General features: G+C 43.9%; 3 protein-coding genes across 3 annotated transcripts; 2 read left to right on the top strand and 1 right to left on the bottom strand.

The window, feature by feature from the left end:
* Positions 1 to 5,119, bottom strand: st6galnac4 (ST6 (alpha-N-acetyl-neuraminyl-2,3-beta-galactosyl-1,3)-N-acetylgalactosaminide alpha-2,6-sialyltransferase 4). Its single transcript, XM_080528551.1, has 6 exons — positions 5,109 to 5,119; positions 4,748 to 4,836; positions 4,517 to 4,660; positions 3,965 to 4,374; positions 2,054 to 2,161; positions 1 to 1,003 (listed from the first exon to the last, which is right to left on the bottom strand). The coding sequence occupies exons 2-6, from the start codon at positions 4,757 to 4,759 to the stop codon at positions 796 to 798; spliced, it is 882 nt and encodes a 293-aa protein (XP_080384677.1). The 5' UTR covers positions 4,760 to 4,836; positions 5,109 to 5,119; the 3' UTR covers positions 1 to 795.
* A 609-nt stretch (positions 5,120 to 5,728) lies between these two features.
* Positions 5,729 to 17,062, top strand: miga2 (mitoguardin 2). The gene is made up of 16 exons (XM_080530324.1): positions 5,729 to 5,791; positions 6,390 to 6,748; positions 6,873 to 7,083; positions 7,708 to 7,823; positions 7,956 to 8,076; positions 8,779 to 8,921; positions 9,184 to 9,298; positions 9,415 to 9,521; positions 9,669 to 9,781; positions 9,874 to 9,946; positions 10,080 to 10,166; positions 10,292 to 10,390; positions 12,625 to 12,759; positions 13,035 to 13,088; positions 13,269 to 13,385; positions 13,789 to 17,062. The coding sequence occupies exons 2-16, from the start codon at positions 6,653 to 6,655 to the stop codon at positions 13,987 to 13,989; spliced, it is 1,788 nt and encodes a 595-aa protein (XP_080386450.1). The 5' UTR covers positions 5,729 to 5,791; positions 6,390 to 6,652; the 3' UTR covers positions 13,990 to 17,062.
* Positions 17,063 to 17,730: 668 nt separating this feature from the next.
* dolpp1 (dolichyldiphosphatase 1) lies at positions 17,731 to 25,396 on the top strand. Its single transcript, XM_080528273.1, has 8 exons — positions 17,731 to 17,818; positions 18,637 to 18,737; positions 21,833 to 21,917; positions 22,360 to 22,459; positions 22,590 to 22,688; positions 23,639 to 23,767; positions 23,969 to 24,058; positions 24,170 to 25,396. Exons 1-8 carry the CDS (start codon positions 17,743 to 17,745, stop codon positions 24,204 to 24,206), a joined length of 717 nt encoding a protein of 238 aa, XP_080384399.1. The 5' UTR covers positions 17,731 to 17,742; the 3' UTR covers positions 24,207 to 25,396.
* The last annotated feature ends 269 nt before the right edge of the window (positions 25,397 to 25,665 follow it).

Below are 25,665 nucleotides of genomic sequence, written 5' to 3' on the forward strand. Positions count from 1 at the left end.
TTAGTTTCACGCCATCAATCGATCAAACAAGTCATCAAATAAAAAAGAACAATGCTTATTATTATTATGCATTACCAGGCCAGTTCATGACAGAATAGCGGTGCTCTGTAGGCTAACAACCCGTGTTCATACCCTGCCAGTCTGCACTGGTATTAGAGGAACGGTAACAAGTGCAACATGGAAATATGTCAAAATGCGGGACTGTCATGCACAAATCAGCCTTAAAACATTGTTGTAATGTTAGATAGATAGCTAGACACATCGGCATAATAGCAATTATTTTTTTGTTATGCTTGTTATAAAGAAAAGGACTATAATATATTGAAATGACATTAAACTAAGATAATACAATGCTTATCATCATTTTTAAAATCTTTATTAACAAAGAAAATCATTTGTGGTTTTCTTTTCCTGCTTGTCACTATCTTGCCGATGATTCGCACAGCATTCTGGGAGATTTCAACACTCTATTTTAACCTTTGGTTTGGATTGTGCATCTGAAAAAACTCAGTTTGGAGGGCTATGTAGCCATAGCACTTGGCCCTACTCCTACATGCAAACAAGAATTGGGACACCCCTACCCTACACGTGAACACGCAAAAACAGAGGGGTAGACCTAAAATGTAGAGCCAAGGGGTGAATTGGGATTGGGCCTTTACCATGTCCTCTTTTGTTTAAATATACTCAGTAGTCGTATTTTGAAGGAATGGGATCATTGGGGTCAACCTTTACAGAATAGCACCTAAATACAAGTCAAAAGTCAATAGCAGCGTCACCAGGGACCACCGAGGACATTCATGGCTCACTCTTCTTCTCCTGCTTTCTCCAAGAGGGGTGTTTGAACTCCACTCTATGGCGTGAAGCCCATCTGGCATAGATGGCCTTCTCAGTGATGAAGCGATGGCCACCATGACGTGCACGCTCATGCACCCGGTACATCCGACACTCATCCATCCGGCTCCGCTCGTAATAGTGGTATGGCACAACACTGTGATTGGCACGGCTGCAGAGAGGGAGTTAAGGGGATAGTGTGGATAATGCACCTCTTACTAAAATACAGTGGGGGAAATAACATCAACAATTTTTTTATTCAACATATGTTCATTGCAGTTATTCACATGAAATTTAGACCAGACATTGGTATTAACTAGGGATGTCCCGATCCGATATTGATATCGCATATCGCCGCGATATTGGTCCTGAATGCTGGATCGCAGATCGCACCAGAATTTGAATGTTTGTTTGTATCAATGTTTTGCTCAAGAATGGTGACTGCTAAAAACGCTGCTAACAGCTAGTGGCTAACGTTTCGTTCTAAAACGAAAGTATGTTTACAAGCCAGGTATCACTTACCGGTAGCCTCTGGCAACAGTGAATCCAACCCACAGATTATAAGTATTTAGTGATCGTTAAACTGTTGGATATTATATCGAGTGGTACTTAAAACAAGTTGCCTGTTATGAAAAAAACGAAAAGCAGATATTGTTGACACCCCTTTGATTCTGGGACTGGTTTCTGGTCTCACCAGCAGCGTCACTAGGCTACACTTTTAAAAAGGGTGCTATAATTGATTTGCCATTTGTAAGAGAAGATAAATAGAATAAAAACATGAAGGCACTAAAACTAGAAATCAGACAGTAACTCTTTTTTTTTTTTACAATGCTGAATGCTGCAGTTTAAATTGTCTTAACTTTAAACCAGTTGGTCACTGAGTACTGCAGAGTACTGTTTTGTTGCTTGAATAAAGGCTGGCAGTCTTTAATAGCCAACTGTTGTTGTGGACTATATACTGGGGAAGTATTTGTTATTATTCAGGAGTAAAACAATAAATACAAATATCGGATTGATATCGGTATCGCAGATACCTGAAGCCCAGGTATCGGTATCGGTATCAGTAGTGAAAAAATGGGATCGGGACATCCCTAGTATTAACTCAATTAAACTACATTTTAAAATGTTAATCCATTTTGTATTACCATACACATTTAAAGATCAACATTAAGCAAAACCCCCCACTTGAATTTAATTGAATAAGACTCATCAAATGTCTCACCTGCAGTAGTTGTCGTCAATCATCCCATAGACATGAATACCGTCACACATGTCCATGGCAAGAATCATTGTGAAGAAGCCAGTGCTAAGAAAAGCCCCTGACTTTTTTCTGAAAGAGAGACAAGGCGCTATTATTAAGTTGGATAAAAAAATGAAAAATGAAAATGACACATTCCTTTCTGTTTTATTTGTGGAAATAGAAAACATAATATTCAGAATCGAAACCATTGCCATCCAACCCCTGAGTCAAACGCTTGATCTACAGTGCACTTAATCAGCCATGAGGGGTCATTTGACCCCTGTGAGTAAAAAAATATGTAGCCTATATCTTTGCACTCGATCAAATTTAAGGACCCTCCTTTCATGACTTTTCCTATGTGAGAAGAGAGAAGAGAAATCGGACCTTGATGGTCTTTTAATGGCCACACACGGCAGTTTTACACTCTGATCACACACATGCAAGTTTTTAGGTGAACACTAGGGCTGCAACTAACGATTATTTTGGTAGTCGACTAATCTGTCGATTATTTTTCCGATTAGTCGCGATTAGTCGTGTGGCTTTTCGCTGCGCGTAAATGGCGACGCAGAAGCATAAATCCGGCTTAACTAGCTATCTAACCTAACGTTACGCCAAGCTACAGCTGCTCACAGAGCTAGTTGATTGGCTAGCTAGCATTGCTGGCTAGACTACAGACAGCTCACGTTAGTAGGCTACGCTTGGCGCTGTTTATCTTACAGACAGCTCGCTGGTGGACTCAACATAATTGAAATAGCATTCACTTATCAAGCATCATTCATGATCATCCACCATGACTACCTGGTATTTTAATAGCGACCACCCCTCACTTCATTTCATCTCGCGTTCTCCTGGCTTCAACATGGAAAACCCCTGCTACGTAACGTTACATACAAGCGCCTCTGTCTGTCACACGCGTGCCACAGGGCAAATAAATTAATAGCACAAACGCTCATAGCATGTACAGCCCTGTCCATGAGACGTTGTTTTCCAACATGTAACAGTAAAGCTAACATAAACATTACGACCCTAACAATATAACGTTAGCCAGTTGGCTAACAACGTTAGCTAAAACTAACCCAGCTGATTCTTGCATGGCTCCCGTTAAAAAAAGTAAAAAATTAAAAGAAAAAAACGTTTTTTTTATTTATTTTTTATAATACGATTAGTCGACACAAAAATTCCACGTCGACGAGTTTTTATGATCGACGTCGTCGATTATGTCGACTAATCGTTGCAGCCCTAGTGAACACACACACAAACACAAGCACATGCACTATCTTCGGCGGGTCGCCAGGTGGAAATTGTCCTCTGCCTTTGTAACCCATCCGGGCTGCCATTCCTCCACTGGCAGCCAGGGGCAGCGGTTGCCCTTTTGGCGCGGCTTGAACCGACGCCCGGCGCCCCGGGGACCAAGTAGCGTTCTTCACCGTCGTGGTCAGGGACGGGTGTTCACTTTGGCATGTCTTTCCATGTGGGGTGAAGGAGACCCCTAGTGGACATGGGGGGAACATGCCAACCCCAAGCCACATATATGTGCCACGGCAACCAGGCTTTCACCCTTTTTTGGACTCCCATCCAGGTTACTAACCAGGCCCAGCCCTGCTTAGCTTCTGAGATCTGACGAGATCAGGCTTGACAAGGTGGTACGGCCGCACATGTGCGTTCTACCACCCAGTATCCTTACATTTTCAAAATCACATCAGGATAAGCTAGTATAAAGCTATTTTGCAGTTTTTCTGTGTAGGAAGCAGGCTAATTTACAAGCGGCCAACTAGTGGTGGTGGTGGTGTGTAAATAGCAGATTCCCATTCTAAAGAGGGGGACCCCCGAGAAGGCTCTTTTAGTAGGTAAAAACACACGGCTGTTCTAGTGTTAAAGAGGCCATTACTTTACCTGTTTTTCCCAGTCTCGTTCTGGAAAACACTGTCACAGTACTGGATCTTCTTTCGGGTCACCATGTATATTCGGACCTTCGGATACTTCCTGGCTATCTTCAGAAGGATGTTAAAAACGCGTCCCTTCCCGTCCTGTCTCATGTTCCTGTCAGGACCCCAGAACACATATGTGGTGTCTGATGAACCACTGAAGTAGTAGGTCTCGTTTTTTAGTAAATGGGGTACACTTGTGTGGGACACCACACGCACACTGGTCCTGCTCCCCACGTCCCTCTCGTATCCCCATGTGGGGGCGTTGTTCATGCGGATGACACATCCTGTCCTGTCAATCTCTTCACCAAGTCCCGCCCCCAGCATTTGACCTGAGCTGGACACCAAGGCACAGAGGCCGCAGTGCATATTGAGGACCTGGAGACAGAACAGGGAATGAGAGCCATCTAGCTTTGATAAATCAAGCGGGCAACATATAAGGTACAGCCTCAAATGTAACTAAAGCACTAAGCCTGAGGGCAAAACGATAAATGTATTTAAAAAAAAAAAAAAAACTCACCTGATCCATCTTGTCAGGAGTGATCCTGATGTACCCTCTGAGACCGATGTTGGCCATGGGGGTGGGCCCATCTGATCTGGTCACGTGGCCATACCATAACAACATTGACAGTGCTATGATCAGCAGACAAATCCAGTGAATCCTCTGTGGGATGAGAGGTACAGGCTAAATAATAGCAGTGTACATTTAGCTGTACTGACAGAATGAAGGTGCAAACTAGGTGTTATTTACCAGAGACTTCATATCCCTTTGAGCCCCCTAGTCCCGACCCAAACGGTGCTCATCTTCACTATGAATAAGATGAGTGGGGCGTGGTTCACCTGTTGAATTAAATCACAAACACAAACCCCAACGACCTAGTAAGAGTGACTACTGTTGTTTGACGTTAACGATGCGTAAACGGCTAGACAACTAGCTAAAACCAGATGAGATTATGCTGCGAATTATCTGGCTCATTATCGTGAAGAAATGAATAAGACTCACAAAGATCAAATCATTTAACAAACAAGTTTAACAAACGTAGCTATTTATATTTATGCCAATATGGTATATATCACTAATTAGCAAGCTAAACCAGATTGTTGACACCTACTTCATATTTCCTTGTTGTGATTATGGTGCTTCGCAAAACATGCTCCGTCAGTGAACACACAACCAGCTAAAGATGGTACCCGAGGGAGCGAGTGGAAATCAAATACATTGCTGACATTAGGTGTGTTTTGGGGAATTGTCACAATTATACGGAACTATACGGATTAATTCAGATCCTGTTTCTCCCTCATACTCTTTCTGTGCACATGTGAAGGTTACACAAAACAATCATTGACTTGTTTATAGCAGAGCCGCAGACTACCGTACCGGTATGTAAACATTCTGGTTCAATGGTAAAAATCCATGCTGTTCAAGATCCTCCATCATCATCATCATCATCATCATCATCATCATCATCATCATCATCATCATCATCATCATCGTCGTCATCATCATCGTTTTGACTTTTGCCCTGCTTCTCTTCTCTGCTTTTTACCTCATTTTCCACACGGAAGAAGTCAAGCCCTGATTTTTGATCTGATTGGATATCAAATATATTTACCCCTCCCATTTCTTATATGATTGGCCAAAAAATGAATTCGCCTGTTCATACTGAACAGCCATTGGTAACTCTTCCTTTCAATAACCTGGCCCCACCCCTTGATCAAATATCATACTAGTGTGTGAAATGCGACGCTGAGGATGGGAGAGAATGCCCTTCTCCTGATGCCTTGCTGCTTCACAGTGAGTATATTAACTATTAGTATTGTCTATCTCTATTGTCCATGAAGGAACCTGAACAACATATGCCAATCTCATAAACACACAGTGGAACAATGGCTTTAATGTTAGTAAGCCATCATGGGTTGCTGAGAGTTACAGCTGTCACACTCCCAGTACACTGACAGGTCAGCCATTAGCCAGGCTAGCTCCCCACACTGGCCAGCAGCTTGCATTGATACTAGCTAGTAGACAACAATCACGACTGGTTTGTCACTTTTTTTCGCCGGTAGAGCGAAGAGAGGTCAGTCACTTGCAATGGTTAGTGTATTAAAGTAAGAATACAGCCCGACACCTACAGTGTACTGCAGTGTAACATGGCTAGCTGCAGTGGCAACTAACTTGTCGGTTACTAGCGAGTAAAAGTAGCATGCTAAAGTCACTTTGCCGGTAAAGTCTCACCGTGGTGTCTCAGAAAATGTTCAAGGTCATTACCGTTAGTAATATGGTTATATTCTTCCTCTCTGATACACATTGCACTGAGCCAGGGAACGCTATTGTCACTACTGTATCTACTTGATGCCTGATGATGATGTGATGATAACATGCATGTCTTCCACAGGTTTGGAAAAACATGGCACTGTTCGATAAGTAAAGAAGAACTCCAATCCAGACAAGATCTGAAACCTAGTTGTGGTCATTGGTCTGAAACCTAATGTGGTTATTGGATGCTGCTACAGTTTGAAGCTGGACCAGTGTGGGACCCCGGCTCAGAGGTAGATGACCACAGACAGTTTAAACACAGTGCCGGCTGGTCTCAGAACGGTGCCCTTTAGGAGGTGACGTGAAGGTGCGTTGGGAGCTGTGGGGTGCTTTCTCACAGAAATGTCAATGAAAAGAGCAGACACGATGTCCATCGCCCAGGCCTTAGCCATGACTGTGGCTGAGATACCTGTGTTTCTATACTCCACCTTTGGGCAGGTAAACATAATTCAAACCACTGTTGTTGAGTATTTACTATTTCATTGGATTCATACTCCCAACAAGAATGTACGCTTCAAATGGTCAGGCTTGCTTAGACCTCACACTTATCTATTCCCGTCAGTCCATATTTTCCCAGCTGCGGCTCTCCCCGAGTCTGAAGAAGATACTGTTTGCAACAGCACTGGGGAGTGTCGCACTGGCTCTCACTGCCCACCATATGAAGAGGCGAGGGAGAAAAAGGAAGCAGGTGACACCGGGGGAAGGTGACCAGAAGCCAGTGGGAATATCAGAGGTGCTGCTGAGGACAGGGAGGCCGTCATCCCTGAAGAGAGGTGAGTTTCTCTGAGGTGATCTTGAGCCTCCTACACACTGTGAGATTTTTGCGATCTTCTACGTTTATTGCAAGCCACACTGTGCGACATGGAACTAATAATCTTGGGTACGACCATCAATTTGATGCATGCACACTGTACGACGAGCGTCATCAGCGTCATCATTAAACGTCATCAGCGTGCGTCCGGCTACCATGGCAGCATCATCATTGCATTTGAGTTTAGCGCCTGTGTTGTCACTCTGATCATTGCGTCATTCCATTCGGCATTTCTATTCGTTGGTTAGTTGACGTAGGTCGTAGCAGCGTTCACATTGCGAGACGCTCACGGACGACCATCCAACATTTCTGACACTGTCAGATATTTGGCGCAGGCTATCTTTGGTCGCAAGACCGTAACATCAGTCATCTTTGAACCACACACACAGTACCACGTAGGACCACCGTTTTGGACCCACCACCACAGATAGACACGACTGGTGATCTTTCATCTGGGACAGCCCAAAATGGCACAGTGTGTAGGAGGCTCAATTGAATGATTTTTTTTTTTGCATGATCATCGATCAGATTTTTCAGTTTTTCTTCGATCTGTCAGCATTGTTACTAAAACACTATTTAATTGCAGGTCCGTTTCCAGGGCGACAGATGATGAGCCCCAGCACGAGGAGCAATGACACCATGAGCGGCATATCCTCTCTGGCTCCCAGTAAACACTCTAGCTCTTCACACAGCTTGGCTTCAGTACGTTTTACCATTCCTCCCTCCTGTCACACTCTCTTTCTTTCTCCCCTCTTCTGTCATTTGCCCCTCTCTCTCTTTTTGTCTATAGCCCTTTTGAATTCTGGAGGTCATTGGCTGTTTCTCTTGTCATAGATGCGGGTTCCGCCCTCTCCGAACCAGTCAGCCAATCCATCGACTCCCTGGGAGGCAGAACCTGTGGAGGAGGAGCCGGGCGCAATGGAAGACGCGAATGCAGAGAACCTCTACATCATAGGTAACTCCTCTTCATGATTCTCTACATCATAGGTAACTCCTCTTCATGATTCTCCTCATAGCTTTGGAACAAAGGGTTTGTTAGAGAATACTCATTATTGGTTTGAATCAGGAAATATATCTGACAAAGATGGAAGTGATTGTTTTAAAACATTAAAAAAAGAACTTTGGGCTAAATGCAAATAACTTGTCGCGGCTTGGGACAAAGACAACTCAGTAAGTCAGCCAGTCCTGCCGTTATCTTTTTCTGCAACCAAATATCTGCCAGGCCTCCAGAGGGCCATGCACTCCCCGTCCTTTGTTAGTAACATCAAACACTAGCGGACAGGAGAGCAGCCGTGCCTTTTTACCTACTAAAAGAGCCGCCTCGGGCTCTTTAAAATGTTAACCTGCTATTTACACACAACGACCACTAGCTGGCCACTTAAATTATCCTGCTTCCTACACAGAAAAACAGCAAAATAGCTTTATACTAGCTTATCCTGATGTGATTTTGAAAATGTAAGGAAACTGGGTGGTAGAACGCACATATCTAGGAAAAGTCATGAAAGGAGGGTCCTGACATTTTATCGAGTGCAAAGATATAACACTTTTTTTTTTACTCATGTCAAATGACCCCTCATGGCTGATTAAGTGTTAATTCCTCCCTCTGTGGTCCCAGTGTATGATGTGATGAATGACGTGTCTATTGTCTCTCCCTCAGGGATGGAGCTGTTTGAGGAGGCCCTGCAGAAGTGGGAGCAGGCTCTGAACCTCCGCCACCGGCCCCACTCCAACGCCTCTACCAGTACCAGCCTCTCCCTGCAGGGGGCAGCATGCACTGCCGCCGCCCCTCACATGCCAATGGTACCCACAACTCTCACACCCACCAGAGATGACATTACAGATGTAGCTATGAGGAAAGTCTGGAAAGCCTGCCACATAACTGTCGTATGTGTAGTATTGTGGTGTGTGATTATGTTTCTTTTGGTTATGGACATTGCCATATTGGTTTCCTTCTGCTTTGCCAAAGGGTCTGAACATGTAGATTGTGTGATGTTCTTTCTTCTTGTCTAAGATTGACTGACACTGACCTGAAATAATAATCATTTTAGATTTGTTTTTTTAGGAGTCTCGCAACAAGGTCTTTGCAGAGAAGCTTGAGACACTTCTGCACCGAGCGTATAACCTACAAGAGGACTTTGGTAGCACCATCCCCCCAGATAGCCTCCTGGCAGACTTCGGTAATGAGCAAACCATTACCATAAACCACATGTTGGTTTATCTCAGTGTTTGGCCAGTGTGGCTGATGTTTATAGTTATTTTCTCATGGCTCAAACTGTTTTCTGTCATTCACCAGAGAGTGAAGGGACACTCATCCTGCCAAATATAGAGAGCTCCAACAGAATGCGTGACGATGATGCCACCACCATCACCTCCGACGATTCCTTCTTCTCTGCAGCAGAGGCAAGTGTCCTGTCCCCACCTCCCACACCCACTCACACACATTTCCCCTCTCACTCTCTTGTATCTACTCGCATGCCTGTGCGCTCTCTCTGTCTTGAATATATATACAAATATCATGTGTGTGACCATGTGTCCTGTGGGATGCAGCTGTTTGATGCTCTCTCTCTGGAGGAGGCCTACCAGCCGCTGAGGCCTGCTGCTCTCTATGACGAGGCTCTTGCTTTGGTCAAGGAGGGGAGGGTGGTCTGTCGATCAATCAGGTAACTATGACAACTACCGACCTAATTCTCTGTTATGAACTATATCTCTGCCCCATCTCTAATTCATGTCATTCTTTTTCTTCCCATGACAGGGCAGAGCTGCTAGAATGCTACGGTGACCAAGACTTTCTTGCCAAGCTTCACTGTGTGAGGCAAGCCTTCCAGGTCTGTGATCAGTTACTAAATGCCTTCTGTGGACGAGTCGATAGAGAAATGCACTCAACTGAAATTAAATGGAGGTTATGAACAGCTATCATAAAGGTTATTGGTCAGCGGTGTTTGGTGGTTGTTTCTGCAGGTTCTGTTGTTGGACGAAACTCACCGGACGTTTTTCATGGAGACCGGGAAGCAAATGATCACGGGACTCATGACGAAGGCCAACAAGGTTGCAACAACACTGGCTCAGAATCCTCATACTGTACATACCCTAGTCATATTTAATCCTCTTTTCTCCTGTGAATGTGGTTTAATCAAGATTTGTTTTGTGACTACCCAACCCCACCCCTCCAGAGTCCCAAAGGCTTCCTGGAGAGCTATGAGGACATGGTTCTGTTCACCCAGAGAGAGGAGACATGGCCTGTCACCAAGCTAGAGCTGGAGGGGCGAGGGGTGAGACTATTATTATTATATAAAAAAAATTGTTTTATTGTTACGTTACATTACACAAAGTGTAAGAAAATTCTTAGGCTTCGGTTCCTGGCATTGCAGCACAAGACAGTAAGGCAATAGGCATTCAACATAAAAAGTGACAATAGTACAGGACATAAGTGACAAATAAGGCAGGATACAATTAGCAGTACAAATAGTAAATAAAATAGATAGTTCAAGTAGTAAAGTGGCTGTGAGATTAAGGTTAGCTAGTCCATATACATAAATTATATATGGGGTGTGCTTGGGGATGATAGTCAATTGTCTACAGTAGGCTTGTTTATGAGCCTGATCTCCTGGGGGAAGTAGCTGTTGGTTAGCCTCTAAGTTTTGGCCCTGAGGCTCCGCAGGAGGCGTCGCCTATAGGACGGCATTGGTTCAAACAAACTGGCTTTGCTGACACAACCTCTGTCGTATATATCCTGGATGGCGGGAAGCTCACATCCACTGATTGTCCCCTCTGCACCACCCTCTGTAGCGCTTTGTGGTTGAGGGCAGTACAGTTGCCGTGCCAGGCCGTGATGCACCCAGTCAGAATGCTGTGCCTCTGTAGAAGGCCCGCATGATCTTGGACCCCATGCCAAACTTCTTCAGCCGCCTGAGGTGAAAGAGGCGCTGCTGTGCCTTTCTCACCACCTGTTTGGTATGAACGTCCCAGGTGAGGTCGTCTGCATGTGGATGCAGAGGAACTTAAAACTGCTGACCCTCTCTATTATATATTATATATATTATATATGGTGAACCCGTTGATGGTGATGGGGTCCTGTTCCCAACCTTTCTTCCTGATGTACCCCACCAGCTCCTTGGTCTTGTCAGTGTTGAGAGAGAGGTTGTTCTCCTGGCTGTACTGAGCCAGGCGGTCGACCTCTCCTGTAGGCCGTCTCATCGCCGTCGGTGATCAGGCCAATCACTGTTGTGTCGTCAGTGAATTTAATCACTGAGTTAGAGCTGTGGGTGGCCACGCAGTCGTGGGTGTAGGGAGTAGAGGAGGGGACTCAGTCGTGGGTGTACAGGAAGTAGAGGAGGGGACTCAGGACACAGCCTTGGGGGGGCTCCTGTTTTGAGGGTTAGAGGGGTGGAGGTCTTTGAGCCCATTCTCACCACCTGTCGTTGGTCCGACAGGAAGGCCAGGATCCAGTCACATAGGCCGGGGTTCAGGCCTAGGTCTCTGAATTCCTGAGGCAGCCAGTAAGGGGTAGTGGTGGTCTAGTGGATAGTGAGTTGGACTTGGGATCGGAAGGTTGTGAGTTCAAATCCCGCCTGAAGCCACACCACTACTAGTGTGCCCTTGGGTAAGGCACTTAGCCCTTAGTTACTCCAGGGGGAATGTCCCTGTAATTCGTAATTGTAAGTCGCTTTGGATAAAAGCGTCTGCTAAATGGCAAAATTATTATTATTAAAATTATTGTATGGACGGCCCAGCAACGCCAGGTATTCTAGGTCTGGGGAGCAGAAGGACTTTGAGGGAATGGACACTCTCTGGTTTACACCCAGCACTGTTGATCATGAAGCATACCCCTCCTCCCCTCCTTTCCCAGAAAGTTCAGTTGACATGGTCCGCGTGGCGGAGAACCCCACAGGAAAGATGGCGTGATCAGGTACATCTGCCAAAAGTCAGGTCTCTGTCAGTCCCTTGTTTCCTTGTTGGAAGGAGGTCCTTGCTCTTAGCTCCCACAGCTTGTTGTCCAGTGATTGAACGTTGGCTAGTAGAATGCTGGGGAGCAGAGCTTTGTTTTCACGCAGTCTCAGCCTCACCTGCACTCTGGTTCTGCGCCCTCTCTGCCGCCGCCTCCGGCGCTTTGGTTGTGGTAGCGCCATTGTTTGGCTGCCGTCTGCAGTGAGCAGGGGATCTTTGGTTGTGGTGGTAGCTTTATTGTTTGGCTCCCGTCTGGAGTGAGCAGGGGATCCAAGTGTAAAAACTGTGGTTTGGGGTAAGTGGTGGTCACATCTCTCATGTGCAGCGGTGTCTCTCTTTCATACCTGACGTAGCTAGACACAATAGAGGGTAAAATAACAATAAAATAAGCAAAAAAACGGCAATGTTGCTCAGGAGCTCGAAGCACGGTGCCATCTTCCCTTGCAAGTGTTGGCAGATATTGTTCTTAGTACGCTTTTTTTGGGGGGGGGGGGGGAATATCTGACATGTCGTTAACTCTAACCCTCTCCTGACATAGTTGTGACCTTTACCTCCTCAGGTGGTGTGTTTGAACTTCTTTGACATTGTGCTGGACTTCATTCTGATGGACGCATTTGAGGACCTCGAGAGCCCACCCACGTCGGTGGTGGCTGTGCTAAGAAACCGCTGGCTCTCTGATAGCTTCAAGGAGACGGTAAACACATACCAGGGGAGGCTGGTGGAGGTAGAAATGGGAAGATGGGCTCATTGTAATGCATTGAATGGAATGAGGAATGGTATCAAACACGTGCCTCATCTGTATGTTGGTCATAGGTTACTATTGTCATTAAAATATGTTCATAGTTATTAAATCATCACACAGGCAGTCTAGAGCAGTGTATTTATATTCTGTGTAAGAGTGCATTCACCTCAATTATGCTACTGATGACAATGTTCTGAAATGTAATGACCACGTCGCATCTTTCGCAGGCCCTGGCTACCGCTTGCTGGTCCGTTCTGAAAGCCAAGCGACGCCTGCTTATGGTGAGTCGAAACAGCAATAACATGGATGTGTCTGAAATACACTTGTGTAATAATAGGTGACATATTGAGATGAGCCCTTAGTATTTGTGTTGTTACCTTGTTTCTCAGGTCAAACCATTTTTGGTGCCTTTGCAGTGAAATGCTCACCATTTTTTTTCTCTGACCTGTTGTGTTTGCTAGGTTCCGGACGGCTTCATCTCCCACTTCTATGCCATATCAGAACACGTCAGCCCGGTTCTGGCCTTTGGGTTCCTAGGCCCCAGACAGCACCTGAGTGAGGTGTGCACCATCTTCAAGGTGAGGTGATTTGACCTATTGTCCAATGACTGCCGTGCTATATAATGGTCGGATCTCTGACTTATCTCTGTGTAGAATTACACAACACACCTTGTATTTGAACACACACAACTCACCTTATATTTGAACACACACAACACACCTTATATTTGAACACACACAACACACCTTATATTTGATTACTGTCAGCTCCACAATGCTTTAATCTCTCTAATGCCTTAATATGTAGAACCATAATCCCTGTGGTCCACCCGTCCTGAATAAGGACAGAGATTTATGAGAAATTAACCTTGGATTTTTCACTAGTTCATGTACAAGAAGAGATCTAGTCATTTCCCTCATAAATACCCCCCTGCAATGTATATTGTGTATTTTATAACACTGTCTTTCCTTCCCTTCCCAGCAACAAATCGTGCAGTATCTGAAGGACATGTTTGACCATGACAAGGTCCGCTTCACCTCCGCTGAGTCCCTGGCTGACGACATCCTGAGCCTGTCCCACCGGCGCAGTGACATCCTGCTGGGCTACCTGGGCATCAACAGCCAGCTGGACGACAACGGAGCCCTGCCCAGAGACACTGACTGCCCCACAGGGCACGACTAACACCTGGACTGGACTGGGCTGGGCTGGGCTGGGCTGGGCTGGGCTGGGCTCAGCTCAGGTAGAGTGGACTTGGCTTGGTTGGACTAGAGTGAACTCATCAGGCAGAACTGAAAAGAATCACTGCAGAATTGCAATCAAGAATTGCCTGGGGATTTGAACCAGCCTCATTTAGTAGACGTGGTAGACCAGCTGACCTGGGGTGAGTTTCCCGAAAGCGTCGTGGCTTTAAAAAACAACAACTCATGAGTTTTAATGTCTTACAGTTCAAGTGGGATTCCTGAAACCCTTCGTGGCTCACATAGTACTTCAATTCTTTTGTGAATTCACAAGAGCAGCAGACCACTGGAGGAGCAGCCAAAGAGTGGTGTTAGTTGAAACTTGCCCTCCTGCTTCACTTTACACATTGACAATACACAAACATATTACTAACAAGTTTAAATATTGCAGATTCCAAAAAGTACGTCCTGGCAAGCAAAATAAAGTCCTGTTCTTAGATGTTTTTACATAAGCATGGACGTCGGTGAATATCTTGATTTATTGTGGGGCATTTTATTGGGGGGAAAACGGCAGCTGCTTTTTACAGGTCACTATGAAGTCTATATTTCTGATAAAAGCTCTGTGTATGCCTAGGCCTACATTTTGAATCGTGAACTAATTTATATAAAATCATTTATATTATGTGATATTATAATCAAGTGCACAGTGGGGGCTGTCAAAGTGCGCGCCACAATGACAATATCGACGAAAGGTTGTTATCAGAACTGGTCTCGAATCTGATTTCTTTGTATTGCCAAGTATATTCCCACATACAGGAAATTGACTAACAAGGTAATAAACAACAATTGATATATTGATGCATACCCCTCTCCACTTCAGGATTAGCTTCACAATATGTGAGTTACAAGGTGGTTTGGAAAACAATCGGCAAACTACATTGCACGGTAGCACTTTGCGAAGTGGTTCATGAAACTCAAACATCCAGCGTTATCAGGAAACTCACCCCATCAGTCGGTTCTCATCAGCCTCAACAGGCACCCTGACATGGCTTGTACGTTGTGGAGCAGGGAAACGACTGATTGGACAACATCAGTCAGTGTCCTCCTAATCCCTTTGCTCCATTGTCAGAACAAAAAACAGGCAAGAATATGTTGGTTGTGTGTGTATATTTTGAGAGTAGGGGATGGAAGCTCTCCCTTCTGACAAACATCCCAACACGCTTGGCCAAATGAAGACTTGCACTGAGACGTGATTGTTGCTATTGTTTTCACAAAGGTGAAAGGTGAAGGCATTTTGAGAGCTGAAAAGAATGTGTGATGCTTACGGCCAGGGCACTGTACAGTTAAAACAACGGTGTGCAGGAGAAGTGCACTGGCTACCCCAGACTCCCAATAGTGTTGGAGCACTGAGGTGCAACGGTGCCAAGCAGCTACAGTAGGGGACACCACCTCAAATCATGGTAGGACATTTGTAACTTTTACCTCAATTACAAACTGACCTGTACATAAAATAATGCAGGTAGCATTTTAATTTTGCTTGGGGAAGTGTGTGTGCGTGTGTGCGTGCGTGTGTGCGTGCGTGCGCGCGCAATGGTGTCATGGTACCCTCCAAGCCAATAAAAGGAGAGGGGTTAGATGTTAATCACATTTTACAACGTAATTTCGTCTGTTTCCAGGTTTGATTTAACAGTGCGGCCCTAACACCCAGAACAGCCTGTTTTACACAAGAAACATAATGTCTCTGCCTTACAAGGACCTTCCTGACAATGAAGTATTTTGAATTCACAGCTACCATACTCTGAGCCCACATGTCTACACCATCTTGTCAAACTCCATACATTTGTCATTAAAATGATATACTGCATATGGGGATCATATTGATATGGTGATCATATTGCAATACATTACATTGTTATGATCCTTATAAAAGACCACAGTATAATGTAGCTGTGTATTCAGAATCGATGCTTTAAGGGCATTTTGTTTTGGCAAACTTACCTACTCTACCAGTAGAGTTTAGCTTTGTTTTCTGGCACATGAAAGACCTGCCTTTTTTGCACTTTATTGGGGGGGAAAAGAAAGGAATGGAAATGCTCTAACCCTATTTATAAATCTAAATAGTTGATGAGCCCCTGAGGCATGGTTCATTGAAATAATTCTATTTGAAGCCTTCTCATAGAGAAGTACTGATGTTACTGATATTATGAAGTGTAACAGTTTAGAGGTAGTTATTTTTTTTTCTCTGAAGGCATCACTTAATATTCATTGTATAATTTCATGATTTGACTGAACCAATGAAAGAATACCCAGTTTTCATTTATTTATTTTTGTAATCAATCACTAAAATGGCAATTTTCATGTTTTGGCATGTGTTTTTGCTGGTGTATATAATCTCCCTATCATAATTGATACTTGTATTGGATCCATTGGGCCCAACTCACTGACAACGGAAACAGTTCTGCCGAGTTACTGTTAACTGTCAAGAATAATCAGAATCCATATGCATCATATCCAATTGGATATTGAGTAATTCCTCATATGATCAAAATGTGTGTGATTAGTTTACTTTCTCTTTGGGGGTGAACTAAGAATAGATCTTGAGAGATGAACTATCCTCAGCTGCTTTTTGCATGTGAACTTTTGAGATAGTCACACTGTTCCCTTCACTCAGAGTGCAGTGTCGGGTTGCTTCGACTAGATGGCTTCCTGTCCCCTCAGCCTCCGGTATACCTGTCAGGACCCCAGTAATTGTGGTATCAAATATAGGCACATTTGAGATCTGATGAAAATAGCAGATTTAGTGATAACCTTGTTAAAACTGTACTGTACTCAGTATGGATTGTACTGTATTTCAGCTTCTCAATCATAAATATATAAGTATGTAGGTTGATGATGATTTCAGATGGCCAAAAAGAGGAAAGGAGTATGAGTTGTTAATGTTTTCTGTATGGAATTATGTGTCAGACAATTCCAGTGTTCCAGCCTTTTATTGTCTTTGTTTCTGAAATTACAATGCCAGCACAAACTGTTAAACATTTTGGAATCTGCATATTTTAAAGTTGTTGTTGTTGTTGTTGTTGTTGATTTGTTATTAAATTGCCTGTTGATTTTGCCTTTTCCCAATCTAATATGTCTGTCCTCTTTGGTTTATGTTTTTGAATTTCGTCATAAATCTATGACATGAATCCATCTTTTAAGTATTTTGGTCAATTAATATAAAAGCTAGGTCTACATAACCTCTTCTATTTTAGGTACTCATTTGATCTAATATTTTCAAACGAAATTGATTATGTGTGGGTCTATGAATATCATAATGTAATCTGGAGGGAAATAGAGAGATATACGGTCTTTGGTGAAACCATATTGTGAGTAGTGGCGTTTGATTAATCTAAACACGTAAAACCTGCGGAGCCGAGCGGCGAGGAGAAACCCACCTGCATCATGACGGATCATTCAGAACGTAGCCTACATGAAGCAATACGTCAGTGGACGTTTGTTAAAGGTTTAATCAATCAAGATAACACGTTTGCACATCATAACACAGACAGTCACATTCTTTTAAATCGGGGTTTTGAACGTAATTTGCGTAATTTGCCAAACGAATGCAAAAACCGGTTCGCCGGGTAGTAGTGTGAGATTTAAACGAATGCAACTACTGGCTTGCTTTAATAAAACGGGACTGGGTTTACTATTGGTTAGACGAGCCAGGGCGTTCCATTGTGATTGGTCAGTGCACATTGCCCGGTGTCCGGGTAAGATGGCGTCGGAAGAACAGTGCTCGGTACCACCTCGATGGCGGTCGATCTCTTTAACCCACGTCGAGTTCCCCTCCGGTAAGCGTGCTCTCTACACTTTACTTGTTGATTATATGCGTCTGATTAATGCTCACGGCTTTTGTAATCTTGATACGTTCTTGAGTTGTTTTACTACTGGATGGACACAAGCGACGATAATTGCCAAATAGAGAGACATAAAAAGCGTATGTACAGACAGGTCTGCTGGCAGAGTAACATGAGCTGCCAAATAGTGAGACAGTTCCGCATGCGCAGTTCGAAAAGTTGTCCACAATGCCAAATAGGCTAGCTAGCTTACTACAAAGACATTGTACAATGAAATGTTAATGAAAATGTTAATAATTCCGCATAATAAAATAAATGTATCTGAATTCAGCGCTTTGCAGTTGGTGGCTTTTAGGTTGCTTCTCATCTAATGTGTGGTTCTGGTGGACAGATCGCTGCTGTCTGGTTAGAAGAGAAGAGCCGTCATCATCAGCTCCAAAGCTACCAACATTAACTTCCATATGAAAATGTTACTTGTGCAGCTAGCTGCTTATGAAACATTTCCTATATGAGAGTGACGATAATACTGCGAACAAACTGCGATTCATTGTAGTTATCATAAATGCTGTTATTTTATTGGAATGCATAAGATGTCCTCGTCCTGTGGTTGAGCACTGATGACTGGCGAGATAGTTTATCGAAATCCAAATAAATCCGCCATGGTGGAACTGAAGTAGGCACTGAGATTCATAGCCATACATAGGTCTACGTGTAGAATATCCTCTACTCCTATCCAAATCCCCTGGATTTTAATTAAACTGCTCTGTTAAGGTATTGTACGCATATTATAACAGAGCTGTATGTTTTTTTAGGTGATCTGACTGGACAGGTGTTGGCATACACCAGCCTCCTTCCAATAGCGGTCCTCGTGGGCTTTGTCACCCTCATAGTGTTCAAGCGTGAACTGCACACGGTAAGTCATGCTACACATTTTCAGTATTCAGGGCACAAATAGATGTGGGTATTCAAGCCCATATAGATGGGATAATTATTGGCTAAGGGTGCATTCACACCTAGCTCGTTGGTCTGAATCAGGGAACCCTAAATCGTGAAAATGTGAACACAGCAATCGCAATCGCTCCGGAGCAAATCAACCGGACCGAGTCCGCCTAGAGAGGGTGGTCTCAGTCTGCCTAGAGAGGGTGGTCTCAGTCCTAGATAGGGTGGTCTCAGTCCTAGAGTGGGTGGTCTCAGTCCTAGAGAGGGTGGTCTCAGTCCTAGGACTGGTCTCAGTCCTAGAGAGGGTGGTCTCAGTCCTAGAGTGGGTGGTCTCAGTCCTAGAGTGGGTGGTCTCAGTCCTAGAGTGGGTGGTCTCAGTCCTAGAGAGGGTGGTCTCAGTCCTAGAGAGGGTGGTCTCAGTCCTAGAGAGGGTGGTCTCAGTCCTAGAGAGGGTGGTCTCAGTCCTAGAGAGGGTGGTCTCAGTCCTAGAGAGGGTGGTCTCAGTCCTAGAGTGGGTGGTCTCAGTCCTAGGACTGGTCTTAGTCCTAGAGAGGGTGGTCTCAGTCCTAGAGAGGGTGGTCTCATTCCGAGAGAGGTTGGTCTCAGTCCTAGAGAGGGTGGTCTCGGTCCGCTTGCTATCGCTCCATGGAGCGATTCATTTGCAGTGAGAACGCACGTTACCCACAAACCAAATACAACTCAATTGCTGTACCCTACACTGACGAAACTTCAACACACAATCAACTTTTGATTGTTGAACACACACTACATGATATGAAAATAAAACACTGAAAATAGATGACGGGTCAAACAGAAGACATTTATTCCCAGTCATTGACATGATTGAACAAACTCATGCAAGTGGTCACATGACCAACTTACACAACTTAACATTACGTTTAGAGATGCTCCGATCAGGGTTTTTGGTGCCGATCACTGGAATCAGTGATCTGCCGATCCGATATCACCGATCACCGATCACAGCGTCGAAAATGGCAATTGAAGCATTCTATTTATTGTGTAGCATTATTTATGTTTTAAATTATTCTTAACACCATTGACATTGTATATTAAGTATTTAAATGAAATTAGGAGATGAGAAAGTATCATGAATTGACGACCATCTGTTTTATTGAATTCACAACCACCTGTAGCTTACTTCAGGAAAAACAAATAAAATGTGAAAATAAAAATCATAATAAATAAAATGTACACTGTCACATCAAATGTGCAACATTCCACTCGATTGAGAGGAACTAGGGGCTCTTAGAGAACTTGGAGCTTATACTGTAACTGTAGCTTTCCTGAGGAACAATAAACATACCCAAACTAAACTGCAACATAAACAGGCTATAGCCAAATATAAAATACTGTTTCAAGTCAGTCAGTTTCAAGTCATATTTAGGAGGAGATAAGACAGCAAGTCAGCAATAATCAATAAAACAAAAAAACAAAACATTGCACCTAAGGAGATTTCAGACTCAAACCTTACTTCTGATTAAGCAGCATCACTGGCAGATTAGCCTTGAGAAATACAAGCATCTCAGCGTTTTTGGCACTCAGCCTGTTCCTCTTATCATCTAAAATATGTCCTGCTGCTGAAAAGTCGCTCGCTATCTACACTTGTGCAAGGTGCACAGAGGAAGACCTAAAACTCACGCGCTAATAGTTGTTGTTGCTATGGACCAAGTGACTTCCTGCTCGCGGGGTCACATGACGTCGGTGAACACTACCTACACTACGCTCGTGAAGTCGCGCTGGAACTCTGACCAGCACTCGTGGAACGCCTCTCGTCCAATCAAAGCACTCGGTCTCTTTATGACGTCGAGCCCAGTGTGCGCTTCGGCGCTCTCTGAGCGAATCGACGAACGCAGCAAATGCCGTATGATATTCGTGGTATTGAAAGACCTTGCGTGCGTTCCTCCCCGAGGTATTTCTTTTGAGCAGACATTACAAACGGCATATTTGTTGTCTCTTTCCGACACTGTGTAATATTTCCAGACTGGCGACGCCATTTTGTAAACTGATCGGTCATGTTTGATCGGCCGTTTTGAGAACTCCGATCAAAACCGATCAAGGCCATATCGGCCTTCAAAGCACAGCAAAGTAATCAAAGCACTCGGTCTCTTTATGACGTCGAGCCCAGTGTGCGCTTCGGCGCTCTCTGAGCGAATCGACGAACGCAGCAAATGCCGTATGATATTCGTGGTATTGAAAGACCTTGCGTGCGTTCCTCCCCGAGGTATTTCTTTTGAGCAGACATTACAAACGGCATATTTGTTGTCTCTTTCCGACACTGTGTAATATTTCCAGACTGGCGACGCCATTTTGTAAACTGATCGGTCATGTTTGATCGGCCGTTTTGAGAACTCCGATCAAAACCGATCAAGGCCATATCGGCCGATACCGATCGGCGCCGATCAGATCGGAGCATCACTAATTACGTTATATTTATATTTGAGACAGTTCATGATTAATAATGATGGACAGCTTTGCTCATCCCTGTGTGACAGTCGATCATATCGGATATATAAAATGCTATTTCACCATGCCCTCACGTCAAGATAAATCGGCTTGTGATGTGTTTATGCTCATGCCAATAACTGTATAGTCCGTCTCAATGCTTGTAAACATTAGACATTGATGGTAAACTGGTTACGATTATGTCATTTTATTTTAACAGAAAATGAGAACAGAGAATCAACAAAAAATTATTGGGCTGAATTTGAGTGTCAAATCACAAAACTGTCAGCAAGCGTGTGGTGTTGAGGGCGTATTCAGAACCATAGCAGACCTGAAGATCTTTTGCTCTGTCATGATTGCAGTGTGAACACGATTCGAACCAAGTCAAAGTGCAACATTTCGCAACACATTATGAATTGGACCACTTTGAATCGGACCAAATGACAGGTGTGAATGCACCCTAATATGCAAAGATGAATATTGGGAGTGCAATGAATGTTACCATGAAACCATAAACTTTCTCAAAGCTGTGTCTCAGTACCTACCCAGTAGACCAGGGCAATTACAGTAATCAGTTCCCATCTTCCATCCCATCCTCGTTGGTAGATCTCCTTCTTCGGTGGGCTCGTACTCAATGAAGCAGTGAACTGGCTGCTGAAGCACATTATAAGAGAGCCCCGCCCGTGTGAAGGTGAGTCAATTGAGCACCAGTGAGTTGACCGTCGAGCTTGTGTAGTTGAAACCTAGTTCCCCAATACGTTCATTTGTCTACATGAAATGTATAGTAGATGTATGGCAGTACCCATACGTACTAGGCATGGATTTCTGTTCTAGTGTAGCAATGGTGTATAGTTGTGTACATACTCCTCCTGACACAGGCCAAGCCTACAGTGTGGAATAGAACTGGTCTAAGGATTTGTCCAGCAGTCAATTGACTTGGATGAAGCTGTAATGTGAAACAGCTGTTAGGATGAATAGAATAACTTGCGTTTCAACCAAATAAGCATGGCTTCTTTTATTATTCCATTTCTGATGGGGTGCCTCTGAAAAAGGTAGGGTTTGAAACAGCCTCTCTGAGGTTGCTGCTTGTCCACCTGTCAACCCTGTTCACCGCTGGATCTGTCTTTTTCTAGGGGCTCACGCAACCCTGAACACAGAGTATGGGATGCCCTCCAGTCATTCCCAATTCATCTGGTTTTTTGTTGTTTACTTCTTTCTTTTCCTTTATTTAAGGTGAGTCCATTTAGTCTCCCAAAGGAGGTTGTTTAAAAAATGAAAAACGAGCATACAAAAGCAGTGATTGTTCATCATTATGATGCGTTCTTTATGATGATGGCTTTTGCACTTTGTTGTGAACGTTTAGAATGCATCAAACGAACAACGCTCGATGTGTGGAGCTGCTGTGGAGACACGTACTGTCCACCATCTTGTTGGGCGTGGCCTTGTCCGTGTCATACAGCAGGTAAGAAAGGGAGGCGCCATCTGGGGTGAAGTTGTCCGAGATCAAAGTATTTTTGGAATAATGTTTATGAGCAGAAGTAGTCGCCAAATACGTCCAATCTCCTCCTGATTTTGATGGATGGTGTAGGTTGTAATGGCAAAATAAGTATTTGTAATAATAACCAACTGCTAGTAAACGTTAATAATGTTGGTGTTGCTAATCATTCAACTATTTAATCGTTTATCATTTAATGGCTTCATCACGTAATCATTGTATGAAGCGTAGAACACATTGTACCTAGATGTTCTATTTTGTTAAGAATGTATCCTTTGTACTAAAATGTTTTAACAAGCTGGTGGTCTAGGAGGAGATCCTATGCCAGGGCTATCTTCTGCCCTCATCTGGGAGTCATCCTCTGTTCCAGACTTGACTATCACTTAGAGTAGACATGTTTGAACTAACACAAACAGGCCAGTATATTTACGACCTGGGAGTTAACAGAGATAGAAATTGTATTTCTTAATGAAGTGGCCAGTATCTGTCTGATGGGGGTGATCAGAACCGGCACCTGGACATCTATCATCGTCCAAGAAAGGGATGTCTGATTGTACCACACAGCCCCGTAGTCCAGCCCACTGTCTCAAGGCAGCAGGAACAGATAGTAGATTTGAGTGAGTGTGAGAGTGAAAGGAGCACTATAAAACTATATTGTATTCTATAAAAGGAGGTCTTCTGTCTTGGGGTCTTGCTTAAAGACAGACTGACTTACTATAATAAATCAATAGTCAGACAAATATTGTGTATGTGCCTATTTATGCAAAGTCTCACAAATGATTAAGTGGAGAACCCTAGATTTCCCACGACAAAGTGTGTTTTTGAGATAAAAAAATAAAATAAAAATAGTATGCAATAAGACAATAATAGAGTTATCAGAAAATGCTCAAGACATATTCCATTGTTTTGTTCCTCAGGGTTTACCTGTTGTACCACAGTTGGAGTCAGGTGTTCTATGGGGGCGTGGCCGGTAGCACCATCGGAGTGGTCTGGTTCTTCTTCACACAGGAGGTGCTGACGCCACTGTTCCCCAAGATAGCGGCATGGTAAAGAACGGGGACACATCTCTTGGGCTGGTCCAATCTTAGCAGGATGTTAATGACTCCAGGGTGGCACAGAGTTATGCACCACATGGAGATTTCCCATGATTCTCTATTCCATTTGATGCACCTTTACATACTGGTAGTCTTGCAGTTTTTAACCTTTTGTCACAAAACATTCTTTCCACCTTTGACCGCCACTGACAGGCCGATATCAGAGTTCTTTCTGGTGCGAGACACAAGCCTGATCCCCAACATCCTGTGGTTTGAGTACACGGTGACCAGATCAGAGGCAAGGTGAGATTTGGGGGGAAATGCTGCGAAACACCATATTCCACATTGGTAATATGTTTTTAACCATTTAATTAATTGCCAGTCTAATTGTTTGAATGTTTATTTATCCTCTAGAAACAGACAACGAAAGCTTGGAACAAAACTTCAGTGATCTCACTTCTTCTGTGAAACTGAGTAAAGGACCACACACACACACACACACACACACACACACACACGGGCACCAGATACACATACCAGATACACACACTGGAGAGTCATCCTCTGGACTGACCTGGTTGCAATGAAAAAAAGGGCCAAACCGTTTACAGGTGGACCAACAGAGAGTGCCTGGACCAGGCCCGGAGCCTACAGCCTGAACCAGGCCCGGAGCCTACAGCCTGGACCAGGCCCGGAGCCTACAGCCTGGACCAGGCCCGGAGCCTACAGCCTGGACCAGGCCCGGAGCCTACAGCCTGAGCCAGTCCGTCCACATGCCTCTCCTTCTTGTACAGCTTGCCCAAATGCTCCCCAATGCATGCAAGACCGTGCAAGAGGCAAACTATTTAATGATAGATTAATATATATTTTAACTGTAAACGCACGCTGACAGTAACAGTGTACTGTAAGAGATTTAAGAAGCCAAGAAAGAGGGCTCAGTCAAGTAACAAACATTGGCTGGTGTTATCACAGCATGAAATTAGTGATTTTCTTTTTTTTCCGTTTTGGTTGTGTTGGATGGGGGTTCAGTCTTGTATCACAGAAAATAAAATGTTTTAAAGCTATGTTAAAAAATGTAATATAAACAAAAATGTGCACTTTGTGAAAATTTAAAAAAACGAAGGGAAAAAAAAACGTTAACACTAGATACTTGTGAAAAGACCCCCCTGTTTTCTCTCCCTGATGACTCTTGCCTCTGTCTCTATATGACTGTCAGACCCCTGTCTCTGTATATGACTATATATATACATGTATATGTATATGACTGTCAGACCTATGTGTTTGGTTCAAGAACTGACTTGCAAGTATTTAAGCCCTCACATACCATATAAAGCTAATGTCCCCTCTGTACTACCGGAGCATTGAGGTCTTGATTTATGTTTAAGAGAACACTGAAGCAATGAAACGAGCTGCGTTGTTTTCTGCTGTTCCTCGCACTGGCAGCATCCCCTGAAACCCTGCCTGAAACACCCTGCCTGTCTGGCAACATAGGAACCCAAGCCAGGGATTTATATTGTTCTTTTATTTTGTTCTTTTTTTAGCCGCAAAGTGGTTACTGTGGCTAACCACTTGTCTTTCTTATAACCTGCCTTTCCATGGCAACATTCCATATCATCTGGTGATTAAAACAAACACAGACATGACTGCTGAGGGGGGGCGGGCGGGACTTTTTTTTGGTTGCTTTTGGAAAAAAAGGAAACCTCAGGTCAATGGTAGCATGTGATTATGCTGTGTTCCTCATAACCACAACAGCTGGTGTTTGCGGCTGCCTGGTGAGAGTCAAGCTGATTTGGAACTGTCATGTCATTAGCTCCATAAAGGGAAGTAGTTCTCTTAGGTTATCATTTTTCCATGTGTAACCCATATCAGGCTGAATAAAGAAATGTGTTTATGTAAAATTGTATGACTGC

Source organism: Nansenia antarctica, assembly GCF_963989245.1.
Source record: "Nansenia antarctica genome assembly, chromosome: 4".
NCBI classification, from domain to species: domain Eukaryota; kingdom Metazoa; phylum Chordata; class Actinopteri; order Argentiniformes; family Microstomatidae; genus Nansenia; species Nansenia antarctica.

What these genes read in the sequence shown, in the direction of transcription:
- miga2 (XM_080530324.1), top strand. Translation starts at nt 6,653, where the DNA reads ATGTCAATGAAAAGAGCAGACACGATGTCCATCGCCCAGGCCTTAGCC. An exon ending in CCTTCTTCTCTGCAGCAGAG is followed by an intron (nt 9,522 to 9,668) that starts GCAAGTGTCCTG and finishes TGTGGGATGCAG; the next exon opens with CTGTTTGATGCTCTCTCTCT. An exon ending in TCATGACGAAGGCCAACAAG is followed by an intron (nt 10,167 to 10,291) that starts GTTGCAACAACA and finishes CCACCCCTCCAG; the next exon opens with AGTCCCAAAGGCTTCCTGGA.
- dolpp1 (XM_080528273.1), top strand. Translation starts at nt 17,743, where the DNA reads ATGGCGTCGGAAGAACAGTGCTCGGTACCACCTCGATGGCGGTCGATC. An exon ending in TCAAGCGTGAACTGCACACG is followed by an intron (nt 18,738 to 21,832) that starts GTAAGTCATGCT and finishes CCTCGTTGGTAG; the next exon opens with ATCTCCTTCTTCGGTGGGCT. An exon ending in TTGTCCGTGTCATACAGCAG is followed by an intron (nt 22,689 to 23,638) that starts GTAAGAAAGGGA and finishes TTTGTTCCTCAG; the next exon opens with GGTTTACCTGTTGTACCACA.
- st6galnac4 (XM_080528551.1), bottom strand. An exon ending in CTCCTGACAAGATGGATCAG is followed by an intron (nt 4,375 to 4,516) that starts GTGAGTTTTTTT and finishes TTCTGTCTCCAG; the next exon opens with GTCCTCAATATGCACTGCGG. An exon ending in AACGAGACTGGGAAAAACAG is followed by an intron (nt 2,162 to 3,964) that starts GTAAAGTAATGG and finishes TCTCTCTTTCAG; the next exon opens with AAAAAAGTCAGGGGCTTTTC.